This window comes from Tenrec ecaudatus, chromosome 10 (genome assembly GCF_050624435.1).
Source record: "Tenrec ecaudatus isolate mTenEca1 chromosome 10, mTenEca1.hap1, whole genome shotgun sequence".
Classification (NCBI taxonomy): domain Eukaryota; kingdom Metazoa; phylum Chordata; class Mammalia; order Afrosoricida; family Tenrecidae; genus Tenrec; species Tenrec ecaudatus.
The window spans coordinates 111,731,989-111,754,560 of NC_134539.1; the positions used below are offsets into that span (position 1 = coordinate 111,731,989).

A 22,572-nucleotide genomic window follows, 5' to 3' on the forward strand; every position below is an offset into this window, starting at 1 on the left:
GAATTTTTCCAGACCAACAGCTTGTTCATAGAGAATACCATTTTTCAACAACACAGTGACTATTCTCATGGGCTTCTCCAGATGGAATACCCAGAAATCAAATTGACTATAATCTCTGGGGAAAGATGGTGGGGAAACTCAATATCAGCAACTAAAGCCAGGCCAGGGGCTGACTGTGGAACAGACTACCAATTGCTCATATATAAATTCAGGATGAAATTGGAGAAAATGGTGGGGAGGGGTTAGGGGGGAGAAAAAAGAAATTGGAGAAAATGAAAACAAGTCCACAAGAGCCAAAATATGACCTTGAGTAGATCCCCCTGAATATTGAAAACATCTCAGGAGCAGGTTTTCAGGAACATTCATTGCAGAAGACCTGATTAGTGGTGGGCATTAAAAACACCATTCATGAAAGCGGCAAAAGATCATTAAAAAGACAGGAAAGAAAGAAAAGATCAAGGCAGGTGTCAGAAGAGACTCTGACACTTGCTCTTGATTATAGCGCAGCTCAGGCACTTGGAAGAAATGATGAAGTCAAAGGGCAGCTTGAGAAGACAAAGTAAAATAGTATAACAAAATGAACAAAGACCTAGAGTTAGAAAACCAGTAAGGAAGGATGTGCTCAGCATATCTTAAACTGAAAGAATGCAAGAGAAAATTCAAACCTCAAGCTGCAATACTGAAATATTCTATGAGCAAAATATTGAATGATGCAGGAAGCATCAAAAAAGACGGAAAGAATGCACAGTCACTGTACCAAAAATAACTCGTTGATATTACACCATTTTAGGAGGTAGCATATGAGCAAGAATCCATGGTGCTGAAGGAAGAAGTTCAAGCTGCACTGAAAGCATTAGTCAAACACGAGGCTCCAGGAATGGATGGAATACCAATTAAAATGCTTCCTTCAGGCCTTTTAGACCCCAGGCGCTTTATCTTTTGATAGCCGGGCACCATCAGCTTTCTTCACCACGTTTGCTTATGCACCCATCTGTCTTCAGCGATCATGTCAGGAAGGTGGGCTTCATGAAATGACCGTTTAGCTGAGCACAGTTCTCTTGTATTAAGGGAATTCGCACGTAGCTCAGAAGCAACAGAGCCCACAGAGAAGAAGCACACAAGCCTGTGTGAACACGACGTGTTGAAGGGATCAGGTAGCAGACACCAAAGAACAAAAACCATCATTGTGTGATCACCTTCCCCACATAAACGCTGAAGACAAATATGTGCATAAGTAAGTGTGGTGAAGAAGGCTGATGGTGCCCAGTTATCAAGAGATATAGTGTCTGGGGTCTTAAAGGCTTGAAAGCCAACAAGCGGCTATCTAGCCCAGAAGCAACAAAGCCCACATGGAAGCAGCACACCAACATATGGGATCATGAAGGGCTGAGGGGACCAGGTTTCAAGCACCAAAGGTGGAGGTAGGGAATCATATCATCGTGAATGAGGGGAGCTCGTGGTGGGGACTCAATACCCATCTGTAGACAACTGGACATCCCTTGCAGAGGGGTAGTGGGGAGGACATGAGTCACTCAGGGTTCAGTGTAACAATAATGAAACTCACAACCTTCCTCTAGTTCTTAAACGCTTCCTCCCCCCAACTATCATGATCCCAATTCTACCTTGCAAACCTGGTTAGGCCAGAGGATGCACACTGGTACAGATAGGAACTGGAAACACAGGGAATCCAGGACAGATGATCCCTTCAGGACCAGCGGTGAGAGTGGCGATACCGGGAGGGAAGGGGGAATAGAAAAAGGGAACCGATCACAAAGATCTACATCTGTCTTCAGTGATCATGTCAGGAAGGTGGGCTTCATGAAATGACCATTTAGCTGAGCACAGAAAAGTGGGTGAAGGGAGACGCCAGGCAGTGTAAGATAAGATAAAATAATAATTTATAAATTATTAAGGGTTCATGAGGGAGGAGGGAGGGGGGAGTGGGGAGGGAGTGAGCGGGGGAAAAAAGAAAATGAGCTGATTCCAGGAACCCAAGCAGAAAGTGAATTTTGAGAATGATGAGGGCAACGAATGTATAAGTGTGCGTTATACAATGGATGTATGTATGGATTGTGATAAGAGTTGTATGAGCCCCAATAAAATGATTTTTTTAAATGTTTCAATAAGCTGATGAAGCACTTGCTCCTTCATGCTAGATTTGGAAGACAGCTACTATACCCATTCCAAAGAAGGGTGACCCGACCAAACCCACAGCTTGCAGAACAATACCCACGAGAGCACAGACAAGGAAAACGTTGAAAATAATTCAACAATTGCAGCAGTACACTGACAGGAAGCTGCCAGAGGGTCAGGTTGGATCAGAAGAGGACATGGAACAAGGGAATCATTGCCGCTGTCAGACAGATCTTGTCTGAAAGCAGAAAATACCCGAAAGATGTTTTACTGACTACACCAAGGCATTCAGCCGTGCGGATGGAACACTCGGAAGAACACTTCATTGTGCTCTTGAGGAGCCTGTGCATGGATCAAGAAGCAGTTGTACAAACAGACGGTGTGGGAACACGGCATGGTTTAAAATCAGGAAGGTGTATGACAGGGTTGTACCCTCTCACCATACTTATGCAATCTGCATGCTGAGCACATAATCAGAGAAGCTAATTCACATGAAAAAGAATGTGGTATCAGGATGAGAGGAAGGCTGATGGACAACTTTTGACATGCAAATGATACCACCCCCGCTTGCTGAAAATGAGAAGGGCTTGCTGATGAACACCAAGGATACGGACTCAATGTAAAGAAGACTAAACTCTTCGCAACCGGGTCATCAAGTGACATGATGATAAATGGCGGGGGTGGGGGGTGGGTGGGGGTGGGGAGGCTGAAGTTGTCAAGGATTCTGTGTTGCTTGGATCTACTTCAATGCTCGTGGCAGCAGCAGTCAAGAAAGCAAACGATGCACAAGATCTCTTTAAATGTCTCAAAGTGTTACTTGGAGGCTTAAGGCTCAGTTGTCTCGTAGGCATGGGAAAGTAGGTCATAGAATCCGGAAGACCAGAGAAGAATCAATGCATTTGAACGGTGGTGCTTGTGAAAATACTGAGTTGCCATGGACTGCCAAAAGAACAAACAGATCTGTCGTTGAGGTACAGCCAGAATGCTCCTTAGAGGCAAGGATGGGCAAGGATACAGGGTGTTCCTGTCTTCAGCCCCTACACTGGGTGTGACTGGTTGTCAGAAGATGCCGGTCTCAGGAGAAGGACACCACGCTTGGTAAAGCAGAGGGTCAGCGAAAAAGAGGAAGGCCTTCAACAAGATGTATTGACACAGTGGCTACTATGGGCTCAAACAGCAATAATTGTGAGGTTGGCACAGCACCAGGTCGGGTTTCGATCTAGTGCCTCCTTGGGCCCGGTCCCTTGAGGTGGTCCCCTCCCGTTTTGTGTGTGGGGATTTTAAAGGACACATGCCTTTCCAAGTGCTTCCTGGTCTGCCATCTTTTCAATCTTGCTTTTCCCCTCTCAACAGCCTTTGCTGTGCACTGCCATTTACTCTAGGCTGCTGCCACATCAGTTTTAGAGCAGATGGCTTTTTGCTTTTACTGGAGTCTCCACACAAAATGAAAAATGTTCACAATTCAACACAGCTCTTCTCATAGCCGTAAAAGCAAGCTTATTGGGAGGAGGAGCTGTTTTACCAGCTACAGTGGCTCCGCCACGTGGCGAGAGCATCAACTGTTTCCAGTCCACGCAGGCGCCACCACCAATTTTGAGAGGATGCAGTTCCTGCCCAACGCTGAACATTGTGAGGGCTTCACACGGCTTCAACGTGTGTCCATATAGTGAGATGTATAAATACCTTATAGCGGATCATTTCAAATTCCCATAATTCAAAGACTTGTGCAGTGGCCCCAGCTTCTCTGCTGTTTTAAATCACACCCGAGTCCATGCACACCTGGGAGCCTTTGCTGGTGCTTTGTTTGCCTCTGCCGGAAATGCTCTGTGAAGGGCGAGCTTCCAACTCCCTGATGGACAGAAACGGCGCAGCCAGAGGTGGGAACAGTATTACAGGTATAACAGTACATTTCAAAACACCAGACAACATTTGAACATGATAATTGATGGCTCATGGTGATTATATCCAAACACTTAAGATCTAAATCTGGAGTTCGTTGGGCAGAGAGAAGGGAGGCAAGGGCTAGGTTACACCCACTCGGAGGTTGTAGGGAAGGGCAGGAATGCTAGGGGAATGCCTGAAGCTGCCAGCTCACCTTGGAATCACTGGGAGGAAATCACTGGGGAAGAGATACAGGCTCCTTGCGGCCAGGAAGTCCCAGGACTTAGCAGGGCCAGAACCTGCTCACTTTGCTCATTCATTCCAGGGCAGCAGGAATTGTGGAGGTGAGCATGGGATGAAGGTGGAAACGGAGAAATAACCTTCCTCAACTCCATGAAAAAAAACTCTCAAATTCACTGTCAAGGAGTCGATTTAGGCTCTTTGCAAGCCCTGGTAGTGTCATGGGTTAGGTGTCGGGCTGCTAACCACAGGTCAGGAGTTCTAAATCACCAGCCGTTCTAGGGAGAAAGGTGAGACTTTAGGAAATACGTGAAACGGCAGTTCTATTCTGACCCAGAGTGTCACTGAAACCAGTCCAAATCACTATATCAGGGGCTGGAAAATTCAAGTTCCTCCATGCCAGGGGAAGCCAGCCCCTAACACATCATCATGGGTCCGGTAGGCGCAATTGTACAGTGATAATAAGATTATAGTAAAGTCATAGAGAACATGAGAGATAAAAGAGAGAGAGATTGAAATAATGGAGTCAGACACATTTCATAGTAGCATGCTCACCTCAGTCCTGCTTGGTGGTCCACGTGGAGAGAGAGAGAGTCTTTAATGCTAACCGAGGCTTTTATCTTCTCTGGGGACATGCAAGCTCCCTAATTACAGGTGAAAACATATGTCACAGGAAGGGGTTGTGCTATAGGTAATGCATTAATGGGAGGGGGTGATCTAGGGGTATCCACGCAATAGGAAGAGGAGGGATTGGGGGTACACATGTGACAAGATGGGCAGATCCTAGATTCAGGATGGCAGCCTAACTTTGGATGTCACTGAGCTGGTTTGGCCTGTTCCCTGGCTCAACTGATAGAGACCATTATCAGTGGGGTGTGCACTCCACCTACAGGAACCAGACTGTCCATTGTCCTTGAACAGCAAGGAGCAGGGCCTACCTTGCAGTGTGGTGACTAACTGCCTTCAGGGAGGATGTCTGTAAGCAGCTGACCTCCCCTCACACCTCCAGGCAAGAAGTGTAAACAAGCTAGATGTTAACGAAAATTATGTGATGTCTCTTTGCTCTCTCCTTTTGAGGAGGAAATGGTCAACAAAGGCAAACCATCCTGGAAGGTCAGCCCCGTGACAAGTGGCACCAGATATGTGGTCTCACTTGTGGATGGGACAATAGTGAGGATGGTGAGCTGTGGAGGGCACTGCTGAGCCACAGCTAGCCCGGGGCTGGCAAGTCCGCTGACCTTTTCAAAAGAGGTAAAATAAACCTAGATTTGTCCACAAAAGCTTCCCAATTTGCAATATTGACTCAGAAATTTTAAAACAAAACAAAACATGCGGGACTAATAAGATATCTAGAGGCTGACTTTAGTCAAGTAGGTTATCAACTTGTGAGTGCTGAAGATTTTAGGGAGTTTCCTGACCAAATTCTGAGTCCATAATGATGACCCTTAAACGCCACTGCCCACAACCTGTTACGTTGCAGAGACTTGCCGAATATCAGCGCTGGTGTGCCGTCCAGACTTCCATCCAACATAAAAATCTGGTCTTTTCCATCAAAGAAGCAGCAGCGTGTGTCAAAGACTGGGAGACGTCAGAGGAGCGGGCGCAGAGAGGAGGAAGCCTCCACAATCTGCTCTGAGACTGACCCTGTTGCTGTAACTGGGTGGAGCCCCAGGGAAGCAATAGGCAGGTTTATCAGCAATGGTAACAGCTGGCTCACTTCACAGGACTTAGGAAGATGTCTTTACTCTAAGACTGCTGACTTCACACTAAGCTTCTCTGTCCCTCGAGATCGAAAGGGCAGCATCTGACCCAGGACAAAATTCAGAAGGCCAGATGAGTTCGGAAAGAAAGTAGGAATAGAAACGGGAACCACAGGGTAGAAATGGGATGAGTGATGTTAGGTTGTGGGGATTGCAATCAACGGTTAGAAACAAAATGTGTGTCAATGCTTAATGGGAAGCTGATTTGCTCTGTAAACCTTCACCCAATTCACAATGAAAAACTTTGAGAGAGAGAGAGAGAGAGAGAGAGAGAATTCTCTGTAGCACCAATGTATCACTGGGCAGAGAGAGAGAGAGAGAGAATTCTCTACAGCACCAGCGTATCACTTGGCCTTTTGAGAGGTGGAGAGAGAGAGAGAGAGAGAATTCTCTGCAGCACCAGCGTATCACTGGGCCTTTTGAGAGGTGGAGAGAGAGAGAGAGAGAGAGCGAGAGAGAGAATTCTCTACAGCACCAGCGTATCACTGGACCTTGAGAGAGGTGGAGAGAGAGAGAGACAGAGAGAGAGAGAATTCTCTGCAGCACCAGCGTATCACTGGGCCTTGAGAGAGGTGGAGAGAGAGAGAGAATTCTCTGTAGCACCAATGTATCACTGGGCAGAAAGAGAGAGAGAGAGAGAGAAGAGAGAGAGAATTCTCTGTAGTACCAATGTATCACTGGGCAGAGAGAGAGAGAGAGAGAGAATTCTTTGCAGCACCAGCATATCACTGGGCCTTGAAATGTTTTTCTGGCTCAAGTTGCAGGAGGACGTCCAGAGTCCTCTTCTTGGGGAAATGTTTGATTGGGTGCATCATTGATTGGGGCAGACACACTGGGAAACCAGGTTTTTTTTTTGCACCTCCTCTTTGTACCCACCTGGGGGCTGCGCGTATGGGTGTGAATTGCTGGGTGGAAAGCTGGTACTATGGGTGCCACCCTGCCATTGAGGGCAGAGCAAGAAGCCTGGCAAAGAGATGCTGATAGGAATCTCAGGGCACAGAATGGGGAAACATTATCACCACAAGAAGGGGGTGGCAGTAAGCTGTGAAACTGGTCCCCTCCACCTCCCAGTGGTTCTAGCCTCTCCTCTTTCCTTATGTTCTTGCTCTAGAAAATGTGGCGTATATTTAAGTTACCATCAGTACTGGCTCCTTCCTGTCCTCCTTCAGGTAGACATGAGTTGCCCTTGTCCCCGTAAAGAGCTTCTTGCTACTTGCCTCCCTCTCAACTCATTGCAATATGGCTTTGGCCCCACCCAGCCTCCACCCTCACCTCCTTGCTCTTCTGCTGAAACTGCCCTCTCTAGACCATCTGTCACTCAACTGCCAATCCCACTGCTGACCTGACTTTGCTACGGCTCTCAGGACCATTCAGTATCGTCCAGTTTTTGTGGGGTCCACGCACTCTCTGTCATGGAGTCCACACCATAGGACCTACGGGGCAGGGTAGAACTGCCCGTGTGTTTCTGAGACTAACTACTGGGGGGAGTAGAAAGCCCCATCTTTTTCCTGCAGAGCGGCCAGTGGTTTTAAATTTCTGACCTAGTGGCTAGCTGGCCAATGTGTGACCCCACGGCTCCTCAAAGTGGCAGCATGTAAATCTCTAGGTCTCCTCCTATCTTGCTGACTGTGCTGTGTGTTTTGTTTCTTCTTTCCAGCTGGCTCCCCTACCTTTACTGCCTTTTGAACTGCTACTTCCTGAAGGCTGAGAGGGGCAGCACACTCGGATTAGGCAGAGTCCCAGGCAGGGGTGCAAGACTTGGCAAACAAAGCTTGGACAGGATTTCTGCCTCCCGCAGCCTGCTCAGCCCGCACCTTGTGCATAAACACCCTGCACATCTATAGGCTGCCATCCAGTACCCTCATGTCTCTGTCATTCTATCCTTTTTACTTCAGCAGCCCTGTTGACGCTCATCTTTCTAACTATAACTTACATGTTTGGGGATGTCGAGAATTCTCTCCGTGGGGAGCCCGTAGGCACCCCAAACTTGGTGTGCCCCCCCAAACTTGGTGTGCCCCCCCAAACTAGGTGTGGCCCAAACAGAATGGATTACCCACATTTTCACCCTTTCGAAAATGCCTGCCTTTCTGTATTTCCTCTTTTGGTTAATAGTCACCCATCACCACCCATCCTCTTACTCAATGGAGATGCTCAACCTCGTGCCTCTCCTCTTTCTGAAACGGAAGGCTTTCATCTGCTCCCAAGCACACTGCTGAAATGGGCTTCTGCCCAGTCTTCCCAGCTCCAGAATCTCTCCCTTGCAAACCATCTTCCCACTGCCACCAGGCATTTTCTTTACACAGATCTAAGCCTATCACTCCTCTGATTAAAAACATATTTTGGCTTCTAATTACCCGAAGGGCAAAGTCCAGATGCCCAAGCACAGCATATAAAACCTTTCATCTCCTGGCCTAAACCTACCTTTCCAGTCCTCTGCCTCCCACTGCTCCCAATATGTTCCTTACCCTTAACCACATCAGACTGCGGTGCAGCTCCTTCAGTGCCACTGTGCTGCAGCCTTTAATGTCTCTGCGCCCTTGAAGGTGCCTCGACTGCACTTGCCTTTCAAACTTCACCTTGAAACAAAGCATCCACTCTTCCAGACAATGCTTACTTGTCACCCCTTAGGGTTTCTCTTTGGTTCCCCCGGGCACCTCTACCCTCCCCATTGCTTCCATGACACAGGTGGTGTGCCACCCTTGTCTCAAAGTTGTGTTCGCAGCTCTTCCTCGCTGCACTGTGCCTTTCTTGGTGACTGGGTTGAGTTTTGTTAGTCTCTATGTCACCTTGTTGGTTTCTTCATCATGAGCAGCCAGCTCAGTGCCTAGCCCATGGCAGGGATTGGATAAGCCACTATGAATTCAATTCTATATATTGCGCTGGAATCCTTGGGTAGAACAAGTGTTTGAGAACCAGCTGACACGTTGCCAGCTTGAACCCACGTAGAGATGGGAGGTCCTAGAGACCTCCTTTCCAACGGAGCCCAGTTCTATTCTGCAGACGTGAGGTCACTGTGAGTCAAAATCAGCTGGACAGCAAGGACATGCATTGAGTTGGGCAGCACGCTTGAATATCAGTTTGTGAAAGGGCCAATGATTTCTTTCAGCATAACTGTTCATGCTACCCTCCCCCCGCCATTTTTTTTCCAGAGGAGGAGAAAACCTTAAAATAGAGTGATTGTTGGAGAGCGTTGCTATTGTGGTCTCTTCAAACTTCAGCTAGATTTCTCTAGCGACACAGAGACTGACTTCACAAAGGACTGATTGGCATCTGAGTGTGGAATTGTCTCCGATATGAGTTCCTTAGAACTAAGGATGGTGTTCAGTTCAGGACCTAGATTTCTGCTTCCAAGGGAGACTCCTACTGTCAGGAGCAGCAGCGTCAGGCTCAATACAGACAGCTTTGTGTCTAGCACCTCTGGGTTCCACCCCAACACCCCACCCGCGGTTGAGAATTCAGGGCACACGCATACATGCAAAACAGCAAAACAATGTAGAAGCTCTTCACAATCTCAAAACCTTACAAAAAGGGGTTATATTGAAAGCCTGGGGAGGGGAGCATCCTTTGTAGGTTATGTGGAGGGTCTGGCAAAGCAAAGTTTCATTTATGAGAGCCTGGTGATGTAGTGGTTACAAAATGGGCTGCGATCCTCATGGTCGGCAGTTGGAAACCAGCAGCCGCTCTGCAGGAGAAAGACTGGGTTTTCTACTCCCGGGAAACAGTTACAGTCTTAGAAACCCACAGGGGGTCTCTGAGTCAGCAACGACTCGATGGCAGTGTTTGTGTGTGGGTGTGATTCCCCTTAGTTCAGCCCCGCAGTACGTGCTAGGGCATGATGGAGCCCAGGATGGACATTTCCTTGAAGCACTTACTGTCATTTGGCGCTATGGAGTCAGCTCCAGTGGAATGAAACCTTGCTGGATCCTGTACCAGAGACAACAATGCGCACATCCACTCTCAAGGCCATTGTGTATTTTGAGCCCCAGGGGGGCTCATCTTTCAACACTATGATGTTGTGATTGCGGTTCAGTGTGATGTGTGCAGAGGAGAACTGCTTCGGGGGTTCTCAAGGCTGCACCCTTTCTGAAGCAGATCACCAGGTCTCCTTTGGAGGCATCTCTGGGTGAGAGCGAACCACTAAATTGTTAGTGGTTAGTCGTGGAGCACTTGCCCATTTGTACGGCCCAGGGTCTTCAGATAATATTCTATTGTGATTTGCAGGGTTTTCATTGGCTACTTTTCAGAAGTAGGTCACCAAGTCTTCCTAATCTGTCTTAGTCTGGAAGCCCCACTCAAATTTGTGCACCCGGGGCCACCCTATGGGCCTAGACACAGTTGTGTGTAAAATTCCAGCATCGGAGCAGAATCAAGCCACCACACGACCGCAAACGGAGCAGATGCATGTGCGGCGCTGTCCTCAGCTTGGGAGCGGGTGATCCCAAAGACTGGGTCACCTTTCTCCTCCAACACAAGAATGTGGTTCGGATGAGAATCCAAACAACAGGTTGCCAAGGAAAAGGCAGTGATTGCTTAGCAACGGATGCTTATGGGAGGAAGCTTTGGAGACTGGTTACGTGTCCAGCCACCCTAGAGCCGGTGACCCTGGGGTCTATGCCGATTCGGATCGGCCCATCCCCAAACCCTCCGTTTAATTTGAGATCCCTTAGCGCAGTCCCCAACACGAAAACCTTTACGGCCAGGCCCCAACTTGGAAACCCTTCAGCGCCTCCCGGAGCGGAGCGAGGTCGCAGTTGGCCGAGGACGCCGGCGCCGCCAAGGGGGCCAGTGGGCAGGCTGCGGTGACCATCAAACGGGCCGGCGCCCAAGCCCGGGCCCGAGGCCCCGCAGCTTCGGGTCGGGCTCCGGGCGCGGGCGCGTCTCCGACTCCGCCCCTGGCCCCGCCCCGGGGCGGGGCTCGCCGGGCCGACGCTGACTCAGCAACGCGAGGGGGCAAGTTTTGTCCCTCGGCGGACCCCGTTTCCGTCGCCCTCCGCGTCCCCGCCGCCAGCAGGCCGGTTTCCTCTTTCCGGCGCTCCGGGAGAGACAGGCTGGTCGCGCCGCGCAGGCAGCGATCCGCAGTGCGACCCCGGCGCTTGCCCGACGACCCCCAACTACCGTTTGTTTGCGAGGCCCAGGGGCGCCATGAGCCACGCGGGTGAGGCGCCGGGTTCCCGGGCCGGAGCCCCGCCTGGGTCCCCTCGGGGACCCCGCTTGGCCCGAGGCCGGGCCGTGGGGAAGGGCGGGGGCCGGCGACGACGGCGGGGATGCCGCTGGCCTGGGGCGGCCTGGCGGGACACAGCATCCTGCGGGAGGCCGCTTCCGCAGGTCCCCCAGGAGGCTCCCCCAGAGATCCCCGGGGGGGTGGGAGCGCCGGGTGAGCTGCCCTCTTTGTTGATAATCCCTTTGGGCTTCCCAACAGGACTGAATTCGGAGAAGGTCACTGCTTTGATTCACAAACTGAATTCCGACCCTCAGTTCGTACTTGCCCAGAATGTCGGGACCACCCACGACCTGCTGGACATCTGTCTGAAGAGGGCCACGGTCCAGGGTGCGCAGCATGTGTTCCAGCACGTCGTGCCGCAGGAAGGCAAGCCGGTCACCAACCAGAAGAGCTCAGGTGAGAGCGTGCACCGAGTACAGGGCTTGGCATGGGAAGAACTGGTAGTCTCCTGCTAGAGAACGGCCACAGGCACACAGGCCGGTCTGAGGACACTGTCCTTGTCCTTCACTCCCTTTGAGGACCAAAACCACCTGCCCATAGCGATCTGCTGGAGTGCCATTTCAGACCCTGCCCTGAAGTCCCGGGATTGCAGTGTCGTGTCTGGCGGACACCTAGCCTGGTAACAAAACAGGACACACACAAACGGTTATGCCCTGGAGAACTCCCCGCGGGATTGCCCTGAAGTTCATGTCCACATGTATGAACTAGAGCAGTCCCAGTGTAATTGCACCAAACTGCCATCCAAATGTTATTTTAAAATGTGCTCTTTGGCTGCTGGCCTCCATCTTCCTTACCCGGCCAGCCCAACCAGGTGTCCTATTGAAAAAAAAAAATTCAGTTTTCACTCCCCCTGTTTTGCCATCTACTTTTCAGCACCACTGTCAGGAAAGCAGCTATAGTGAAAGACTGGTCACTCAGGAATCTAGAGACAGAAGATTGTCTCTTAATCAGATTGGACTAAAAGGATGTTTGAAGGTCACTCTCCTGCGTTTAAACTTCAAGTCTAAGGCATCAAGGTTGACAGAAAGTAAACCAAGGGCGCTTGCTTTGGGCCATGCAGAACTCATCATGTGCCTACTTGACACGAATGTGTTTCATCAGATGGAAATGCTACCTCCGTAAAGTTGGTTTTAAACTTTAAGGGGAAAAATCATGCCCTTAGGAATAATTGATGTTTTGCTATAGTAAGATGCCTTTTGGGTGGTGTTGGCATGACTCAGCCATGTTGCAGTGGTTCCACATAGCTTAGGGATCAGTGACCTCTTAGGGAATAGCGTAGAAATGTCACTGCGCAGCAGGTCTGTATAAAAGTGCCACCTGTATATGCAAAAGAGACAGCGCCTAAACTGGGCATGTCATTTTCATGCAGTCTTTAGACTAACAGTTGATTTGGATTCCCGCTTGTAGAAATAGTGGGCAGGAGAGAGACAACACATGGATACACAAAAGTAAGTGAACTATACTTTTGAAAGACAATGTAATTTTTTGCTAACAAAATTGTTACAAATTTTGTTAGTAACAAAACTTGTTACAAATATTGTTAAACTAGAATCTTTGGAACATGTCAGCCAGCACATACAATACCAGAGATTTATGCTTAATACATACACTTGGGCTTTATTTTGTGAATGGGTACACATGCTTACTAGGTTGTGGATATTCTACAGTGTTAGATACACCGCTTCCCTTTTTCCTTTCCATTGTGAATATATTTTCATGGCAGTTAAAGAGTTATACCCAAATAAAAGCTGGGTTTTTCCCTCTTGATTTTTTTCTTCAGAAAATGGAGTTACCCTATATTTGAGGTCTGAGAAAGACTCAAAATGGTCATTCTTAGTTAATTTATTTGGAAACAAAGTACAGTTTACTGAAGACATTACTCTGAAATGAACTCATTCTGTGCTTCCTTGGTTACTTGGAGAGATTGTTGGCTAAAATCAGGCTTTTGATCAGCGGAATGTTTGAACACACTCGCTTTCTTGGATGTGACCCTACAAAGGGAAATGGTAGGCCTTTTAAAAATCACCTCTGTAACGCCGTTGTAGAGATTGTGATTGCCACTCGTGGGAGAAATCAAAGATGTTCTTGTACAAGAGGCCTTCCAAAGGTTGATGGGAAAAATGGAGTGAAAAGATAATGAAGTTTTCTCATGAATATTTTTAAGCCCCTCATACATATATATTTGAAGATTGACATAAACATTTTTAATCGCTTTATTAGGGGCTCATACAACTCATCACAAGACATAAACATTTTTAAGGACAGCCATCACGCATAAATTCAAACCTTTTGTATTTCGAGTGTACTAAATGGAAAACTAGATGCACCTGTTTGATGATTGAAACGTGGATTCAATGATGGCAAAGCGCATGTGAAGAATTAAGTAATTCAAGTACTTAATGAAATGTGAAAGCACAAAAAGCACAGCAAGTCAATTGATTATGTTAACTGATTTTTAAAACGTGTGCCTTTAAATGACCAAATTTGTATTTGAGGTATAGACTATTTGTTACTTCATCTATGTCTTTACATATTTACATAATCGACTTAGCCACAATAATCCCTTTTTTGACTCAATACTTGGGAGAGAAGGGATTGATTTAAGTTAGTGTTGCTATATAGTCAAGCATGTACTATATTTTAGATTAAAGGGTGGAGACTTTTTAAAGCATATGATAAGTATTGCCAAATTAGGTTTCTATCCCATACCAGTGTATAATAATGTTTATTTCCCCAAATCCAGTATTGAGTTTTATCAGTTGAAAAAAAAAAGTTTCTCTATTTCACACATGTGTTATGATGAACTGGAAAAAAATGGTTTGTTTTTTCCCCCATTGTCCCTTTTGGCCATTGAATGATCTCAATTAATGATCCCTGCTCATGCTTCTTTGATGTTTCTTTTTAATGCGATTTGTTCAGGTGATTTGTCATGTGATTCTATGTGATATGCAAGACTTGGTTTTAATGTGTTAAGGGTATTAAGTGAGCCTTTGCACATAAAATGGAATTTGTAATCACTACCTTTCTTGAATTTTATTTTTAATCCTGCTCTTTCTGAATTAGTCTTGAATTATCCAAGACCTGGTCGTGAGTTCAATATTGGAAAGTACTGTTGGAGAAATGTAGTCTGTGTAAACCCTCACCTTAATTTCTTGGTTTGCTTTCTTGTTTCAGGGCGATGCTGGATCTTTTCTTGTCTGAATGTTATGAGACTTCCATTCATGAAAAAATTAAATATTGAAGAATTTGAGTTTAGTCAATCTTATCTATTTTTCTGGGACAAGGTATGGGACTGATCTTGTGAGATTCTTTTTATTTCAATGCCAGCCTGGCCAGAGACTGCCTCTTCATTCTTTGCTTCTCCAGTTCTAATTTGCGCTTCCATTAAAAATGGGGCCCACTTATTCTGATTGCCAGCGTCACCAAAGTTGGTTCCTTTCAGAGACAGGACTGCTTTTGATTGGTATTTGGCTACTTTTTGCTATGGAGTAATAAGTCTACTGACTCAGCCTTATGCTTTCTTCTTTTTTTTCTCAATAAATTTCCCTTTTTAGCATTTATTGGTCTTTCTAGGACTTAATGCCCTTTCTACCAGTAATGTTTGTCTGAAAAATTGTAAACGGCATTATTCTATTTTTTGATCTGTGATGTATGCCAAAACCCCACTGCCATCAAGTTGACTGTGACTCATCATGACCTGATGTTGGGTTTCTGGGAATAAACCTATATAGAACAGACAACCTCATCTTTCTCCTGTGGGAATGGGTAGTAGGTTCGAACCACTGATCTTGTGGTTAGTAGCCCAGTGCCTAACACCCAGCTCACCAGAGCTCCTTAAAACTCTAATGTTTCATGATTGAAGATGCTTTAAGAATTATATTTTGTTTTAAAACAAAGTAGTGTATTGTTCTGAATAAACTATTGGAATAGATACACAAATATAAGACTTCATGAAGCCAAACCTTGATGTTTAAATATCATCTTTGGTTTTTAAAAAAATGCCTGTTGCTTTGGGTTCACACAGAGTCTAGTCGTATTAGTAATATCACTTGAGTTGTTGACTCTCTCTTACTTTGATTTAACTTCCTTTATCCTAGGTTGAACGCTGCTATTTCTTCTTGCATGCGTTTGTGGACATAGCCCAGAAAAAGGAGCCTGAGGATGGAAGGCTGGTGCAGTATCTGCTTACGAACCCTGCAAACGATGGTGGACAATGGGACATGCTTGTCAACATTGTTGGTAAGAACCTCTCTCCAACGGAACTGAGACTCGGCATCCTCAAGCTAGGCTGTGTAGTCACAGTATAATCCGTTTCCTTTATGGTTATGTCCTGAGCAGAACTGGTCTTCATTCTCACTCCCAACTCTAAAGTACCTTTCTTAAGTCAAGAGTATTTATTGTGAGCTTGTGTTGGAGAAAGAAGAGGTAAGTAGAACTAACTTCCCATGAAAAAGTTCACTGATTATTTATTAATGTCATCAAGAGATATATTGAAATGGAAACTCTCTAAAACATTTTTTAAAAGGTTTCCACTGGAAAACACTCATCATGCTGAGTACTTCATAATATAGATAAATATGATAGATAAGGATAAATATAGATAAAAGATAAAATTAATTCTAAGATCAAAGTACAGATTAAGCAGCCTGTTTAATAGTACAAAGCATAAATTATTAAATGTTCTGAATTAGACCAATAAAATATAACCCCATATTAAAAATGTTACGGCAGAAGCTATTTTTACCAGGGTTTCTAATGCTGGCATTTCTTTAACCTTATTGAACACTACATGCATATATATCTTTTTCCTTTTAGAAAAATATGGTGTTGTTCCCAAGAAATGTTTTCCTGAATGTTACACAACAGAGGCAACCAGAAGGATGAATGATATTCTGAATCATAAGGTACCGCATATGGAATAAAGTAGGCTTGAATGTAGGTTACTCAGCTTCTTAAAAATTCTCCCCTGGTTTTGCAAAGGGGTTCCGGGCCTTCTCAGTGTGTGCGGGTTTTGTACAAGACAGCAGCTGGTGTCGATCTTTACAACAAGGAATGTAGCTAATACATAACTTTAAGTAATTGGGATTAAAATTTTATTTTCCTTGAAGTGAAAATCCTCTACTTCTGTTTCTGGTGATGTTACTGTTTTGTGGGAGTGTTTAGGCTGGAAAGGTCCAGGATTTTACAGCATACTCCGTTAACGTAAGTACAGTGGGTGCTCTTTCTTTCCCTTAGTTCTTGTAGGGGCGTGCTAGGAGCGTTTTATGTGGCAATAGAAGCGCAAACACACAGCCACGGGCTGATTCTGACTCAAAGCTGCCTGCCAGGACAGGGTAGAACTTCCCTGTCGATTCCCCAGGCTGTTCCTCTTACAGAAGCAGGCCGCCACATCATTCTCCTGCACAGCAGGTGCCAGGTTCCGATGCACTAATAAAACCAAAAAGAATTGTTTATGAGACTTTCCTAAAGGATATGCTGAGTATACTAGACAGAACAGAGACTTCCTCAGACCACATTAATGGTTATGCATCTCGATTATTTTACTGATTCACTCTTTCTTCTCTGCACAACTCACTCACCCAAAGAAGCGTATACACCCTATCGAATTGCCACTCCACCCAGCAGAGCCCTTATTTTGAGCTGAGACTTGACAGACCTGTTGTCATAATCTGTGATTCTAAAGTCATATTAGTCGTTTCTAGGGGAAAGATTACATTTTAAAATAAACTACAGATCCCCCCCCCCCAACTTTAAAATTAGACTCTTTCCGCCCAAGAAGCTAGGTATCCTTAGCTAAAGACTGGATTCTGTTGTGTGTAGGGACAAGATGTTTAGCATTCAAGGTACATTGAGGTGCATCTTTGCTCTAAGCATGGGGTGTTCTCTCAAAAAGCAACAGAAATGGAAACAGTCGTTGGGAGGTGCTCCACGTATTTGGTAGAGAACAGAAGAATCTAAATACAAATTGTAGAGTGGCATAGCTCATCATTGGGTCTTACTTCTTCCTAAACGTAATAGAAACCATGGGCTGTTAAGTGTCACTGAGCTGACCTCTGACTCGTCGATGCCACAATGTCAAAGTCGCATTGGACTCCCGGGGGGTTTCAGTGGCAGATATTGGTGGGGCAGAAAGTCGATTGCCAGGCTTTTCTTTTGAACACCGCTGATTGGACTTGCACTTCAACTTCTGGGTTACCAGCCAAGGATGTTCACCATTTACACCACCTAGGAACTCTAGACAGGAGACAGTCAGCTGCTTTCCCATCTCCAGGCATGTCCTGTCACAGAGGGGACTATCAGTGGTACGGCAATACCTAGTTGTGTGTCTGTTACTTGCTGGGGATAATCCACCCAGGTGTTTTTTGTCTGAGTGTTAAGTGATGGTTGAGGGAAAACACATTTGCTTTTGAGAACTTTGTGTGTAGGATCTTGGCTGAGTTATCCTTCTAAAGAGAACTAGCAGGGCCTGTTGAGTCCTGGACAGTTGAAATGCTAAATGGATTTCTTTCCTAGATGAGAGAATTCTGTATACGACTGCGGAACCTGGTACATAGTGGGGCGACCAAAGGCGAGATCTCCGCCACACAGGACACCATGATGGAGGAGGTAAGGCCCGGTGTTTGGATTTCTGTGACTCTCTGAGAGAACTTTCGGAATATCCCCAATATTAGACTGATTGGGAAGCACAGTCCTTACAATAAGTGTTACATTGTATTATTTATTTCACAGCTAGAAAAGCTGATGTATAAACTCACTTTGCATTTTCATATGGAACTTATACTTCGGTCTTTGAATTCCCAGAAGGCGTCGTTGAGTTGGTTTCAACTCATAGCGAGCCCCTATGATGCAGGACAGAATAAAACGTTGCCTGGTCCTAGAGCATCGTCATAACTGTTACTCTGTGTGAGCCTCTTGTTGCAGCCACTGTGTCAGTCTGTCTCACTGAAGGTCTTTCTCTTTGTTTCCTAACTCTCTACTAAGCATGACATCCTTCTTCAGGAACTAGCCCCTTGTGATAACATGTCCAAGTAAGTGAAATGAAGTATTGGCATCTTTGAGACTCTCACCATCCTCCCTTCCAAGGAGCACTGCAGCCGTACTTCTTCCAAGACAGACTTATCAGTCTTAAGTCATTATTATTCAGTACGTGCATTCACTTGGGTATTTTCAGATCCATACTTCGGCGCTCATGAATTTGTTTCAATTTTTTTCAAACTTCAACTTAACCTTGCATGTGAGTAATGGATGGTCTGCTCTGTCGTTGACTCGGTGTTTGTTCTGATGATACTGCATTTTTCCATCTGTTGATTGAATTGATTCTGACTCATAGTGACCCTGTAGGACAGAACAGAACAGCCTCTGTAGATTTCTAAGACTGAGTCTTTGCGGGACTAGCTAGTCTCATCTTTCTCCTGAGGAGCAGCTGGTGGTTTTGAACTGCTGACCTCTCAGCAGATGTAGTTAATTTGATTCCATCTGGTGCGGTAACCAGGTATAGTTGTATGCATGAGGTTGAAAACAGGTACAGAGAAGCCCCAGCTAACCAATGTGATATTTTCCTAATTGTGACTTAAGTTTTTCCAGTGACATTTGTAGGTGCGATGGAACATCTGTGTACAGTTCTTAGCTAAACTGGAAAACGTTTCAGTGATTTAAAAGCGGTTTGTACAGAAAGTGAGGGTGCGTGTGATAAAGAATTCATTCCAGGTAGAGGTTGGGGTAGGTTCAGATTTACATAACACTAAAGGGCAAGTAGAAGTTGTCCATAAATCACATATTTGTAACTCTGATACTGCAAAATTTCATCACTCAATCTTTCTAATTACTCTATTCCAATCACCAGTAATTATCAATACATCTTGGTTGCTTGCTTGGTCGATTTTTGAGTGTAGAAGTGGGTTAAAATCTTTTGTTTCTTCGTCTTGAACACATAAGTGGTTGGTGCATAACTTTGAATAATTGTTATAGTAACCGGTCTTCTCTGTAGCGTTACGAGCACTGTTCAGTCACCGACAGCATTGTTTGTCCTTCAGGATGGAAATGTTTTTTGATGATTTGACGGGACAGCATGTGCCTCTTGAGTTTGTTGTTATCAGCATAGTAGACCGTGTGACTGTTGTAAATGACCTCTAATGCCTAAGGCAGCGATCTTTAAACATTCTGTTCGCGTTTGACAACTTCCACTTTTGTCTGGTGGTCTGTGCCCTCCAGTCCCTAGAGCCATGGCCTGTACCGTGCATTCGTTCATGTCTGCATTTGATCAGTATTGAATACCCCGAGTGACGCCGTGGAGGCAAAGATGAGAAAGCACGGTACTCAACTGTGTGCTCAAGTTCAATGTCGTGGGGATAAGAACACATCCACCACCTAGAGAGTCTGTGCTGGAGGTGTGTACAAAGGCGTCAGGGTTCCTGGAGGAGGGAGTGACTCATTCGGGGTCTGAAGGTTTCACAGGGAAGCCACTGGAAAGAGCAGAAGGGAGTCCCACTCAGCTCATAGTGCAATTATGTGTGCAGCAGCGTGCGTGAGGACGCACCGTCACAACATGTGTGACGGAGGCATACGTTTATAGTGTCCACAACAAACCCCTCACACTCACTGCCCTTGAGTTGACACCCACCCTGTAGGGCGGAGTAGAACGGTCCCTGAGAATTTCCGAGACTTAACTTTCTGGGAGTAGAAAGCCCTGTGTTTCTCCTGCGGAGCGACTGCTGGTTTAAAGCTGCTGACCTCGTGGCTGTCGACCCGACTCATACGCACTACTCCACAGGGGGTCTTCTTTATGGCCTGTGATTGACAGCAAGTTAGCTAGAAAGGCAGAGCTGTGAGACATCTCTGGCAGCTGCCAACATTTTTTTGGCTTTATTCTATAAGAATAAAGCTGGTAGCTGTCGATGGTTGTATCTGTTAAAATCATGAATATTAAAGGTAATATGAAAGGTAAAGGTAAATAATAATTAAAGGTAATATTGAAGCAATGAAAACTCTATGCCATGATACTATCCATAATCCAGTATGAATCTGCATAAAACAAATTGCTTTGAGAAAAGAATAAATATTTCCCATTTTTTAGTGATAAGTAGGAATCATTCGGCTAATCCCCACCTTTCAAGATCCTTTGCGTTTAATTAAACCCCAAAATCAAGCCCACTGCCATCAGACTGGCCCCTAGCAGCCCTTTTGGACCGTTAGAACTGCTTACAGGGTTTCCAAGGCTGCACATCTGTACAGAAGTAGACTGTCACCTCTTTCTCCCAGGCTGGTGGGACAGTGCTTCCTGATGCTTCCCTCGGGTTTTCCTCTGAAATTCCTCAGCGGTCGGGTAGTGGAATGGTTGAGAACACGGGCTGTGGTGGCAGGCTGGCCGAGTTCTGACCTTACTACTTAGCAGCCCTGTGTCCCTGGCCGAGTTGGTTCACGTGTAGTGTTTAGTCCAGTGCTTCACCCCGAGCTGCTGCTCAGGCATTGGCTGGACAGATGCTTGGAGTGGTTTCCTTTTCTACCAAGTGCATTGACGTGATCTAGTGCTGTCTTTCTTCTTCAGTGTTTTTGCTGAAGAGCGATGGCTTGGTGTAGTAGGGAAAAAGCAAAAACAAGCTTTAGAATCAGATAAGGGTTAGTGTTCTGGCCCTACCATTGAATAGTCCTGTGATTCTGGAAAAATAACCTAATCTGATGTTTCCTTTGGGATTTAATGTATTTCTCATTGGCTTTGTGTGAGGAGTGAATAAAGGATGAAGCATAAGAAAGCAAGGAACAGGGGCTGCACAGCTTAGCAGCTCAGCAAATGTTACTGTTTCCCTTTCTGCTTTGGAGTGACCTCTCCCGCAGAGGCCAGATCTGTTGCCTCGTTTGCTTTCATTTGGAGTTAGATGGGGTATAGTGGGATGCAGATTCCATTCTGAAAAGGGTTGCAGAAAAGGACCCTGCACAAACACTCTGTTAGCCTTTGATGTTTGTGATAGATACTGAAGATCCATACCCTGACCACGCATGGGTAGAGGATGGTCAACACTGACAAGAATCAGGTCCAGAATGCTCACCTGTCCTTCCTCCCCTACCCTCCCCTCCATGGAGAACTAGGACACGCTTTACCAAGTTCCTGAGTCAAGATGTTTTACAGGGTCATTTGCTTAATGACTTTTCTTAAAGTGTTGACTACAGAGGCGGATGGTAGGTTTTCAGATTTTTACAGCCCCCATATGACTCCTGTTTATTGAACCTGACTCTTTGGTAATGAAGAGTCTAGCTTTGGCTTTAAAACCACAAATTAGTACCTGTGCTTTACCTAGCCTTATGGGCAAGTTAAAATGGTGACTTAAACAAATAGCCATAAGACTTGGGTAGATTCAAAAGAAATGTGTTTATGCTAAAGACACCTTTTCTGAGAAAAGAGAGGTACAGGTTGCTTGGTGAAGTGACACCCTTGGCAGATCTAGAAATGCAGTGTTTGCTTTTCCAGTTAGGATTATTGCTGCGTTCTTTTCCGGAACCCTCTCTACTTAAAACAAGCCCCCTACTTAAAGCCCCAAACGCTAGTTGCCAGTGCCCTGAAAAGGGCCAGGGCCGTTACGGTCGGCTTAAGGGGTCCTTTAGCGAGAGCGCTCAGCGGTTAAAAACAGCATATATGCCGAAGCTTGCCCAGACCTACAAACCATTACCCCCCAAAATGGAGCTTAGTTATCTGTACTTGTATTTTCTCTTTATTCTTTGATCTTATTTATTTTATTCTACTTTTGTTTGAACAATTCTTGTAATTTCTGGAACAGTTAATGAAGGGTCAAACATCAAAAATATATAAAGGTAGATGGTGAAAAGTCTTTTGGCCCTGTTTTATTTTTTTAAGCACTTTATTAACATATACTTTGTGTACGATACCATTCAGTGGCTTAAATATATGAAAAAATAGTTGTGCAATTGTCCCTGTAATCAGTCTTAGAAATTTTCTTGTTTCTTGTACCCATTGTTATTAGCTCCCTGCTTTCCCCAACTTCCTCTGTCATAACTCTAAAGATCTATTAATCTAGTTACTCTGGATTTACCTATCCTGGATTTCATATAAAGAAAATCACACCCCCAAAGCCCCATTAGTAATAAAAAATAAAAATAGGTAAACTTCAACCCTCAAAAAAAGCAGATGCTATAAACTAGAAGAAGTTAAAATGGGCCAAAGGGCAAACCCACTGATAAGGCGTTGGATTTTAAGCTAACTACATTTGCAGTCGTTCATTTTCCGTGACATTCTGTCTGAGGACAAAACTGTTCACATATCTAGTCATCGGTCCCAGGGAGTTCGTTCAGTGGAAACTTAATCCACGTTGGGACCTGGCAAATGGA

The 22,572-nt window shown here is 45.6% G+C and overlaps 1 protein-coding gene across 1 annotated transcript in view; it reads left to right on the plus strand.

The window, feature by feature from the left end:
- Positions 1-10,975: 10,975 nt before the first annotated feature.
- BLMH (bleomycin hydrolase) overlaps positions 10,976-22,572 on the plus strand; it is a 42,878-nt gene continuing 31,281 nt past the window's right edge. Inside the window, exons 1-6 of the mRNA XM_075561261.1 lie at positions 10,976-11,169; positions 11,434-11,631; positions 14,410-14,519; positions 15,333-15,474; positions 16,051-16,139; positions 17,749-17,841. Coding sequence (XP_075417376.1) covers positions 11,157-11,169; positions 11,434-11,631; positions 14,410-14,519; positions 15,333-15,474; positions 16,051-16,139; positions 17,749-17,841 — 645 coding nt within the window. The 5' untranslated portion in view covers positions 10,976-11,156. The remainder of the gene's footprint in view (positions 11,170-11,433; positions 11,632-14,409; positions 14,520-15,332; positions 15,475-16,050; positions 16,140-17,748; positions 17,842-22,572) is intronic.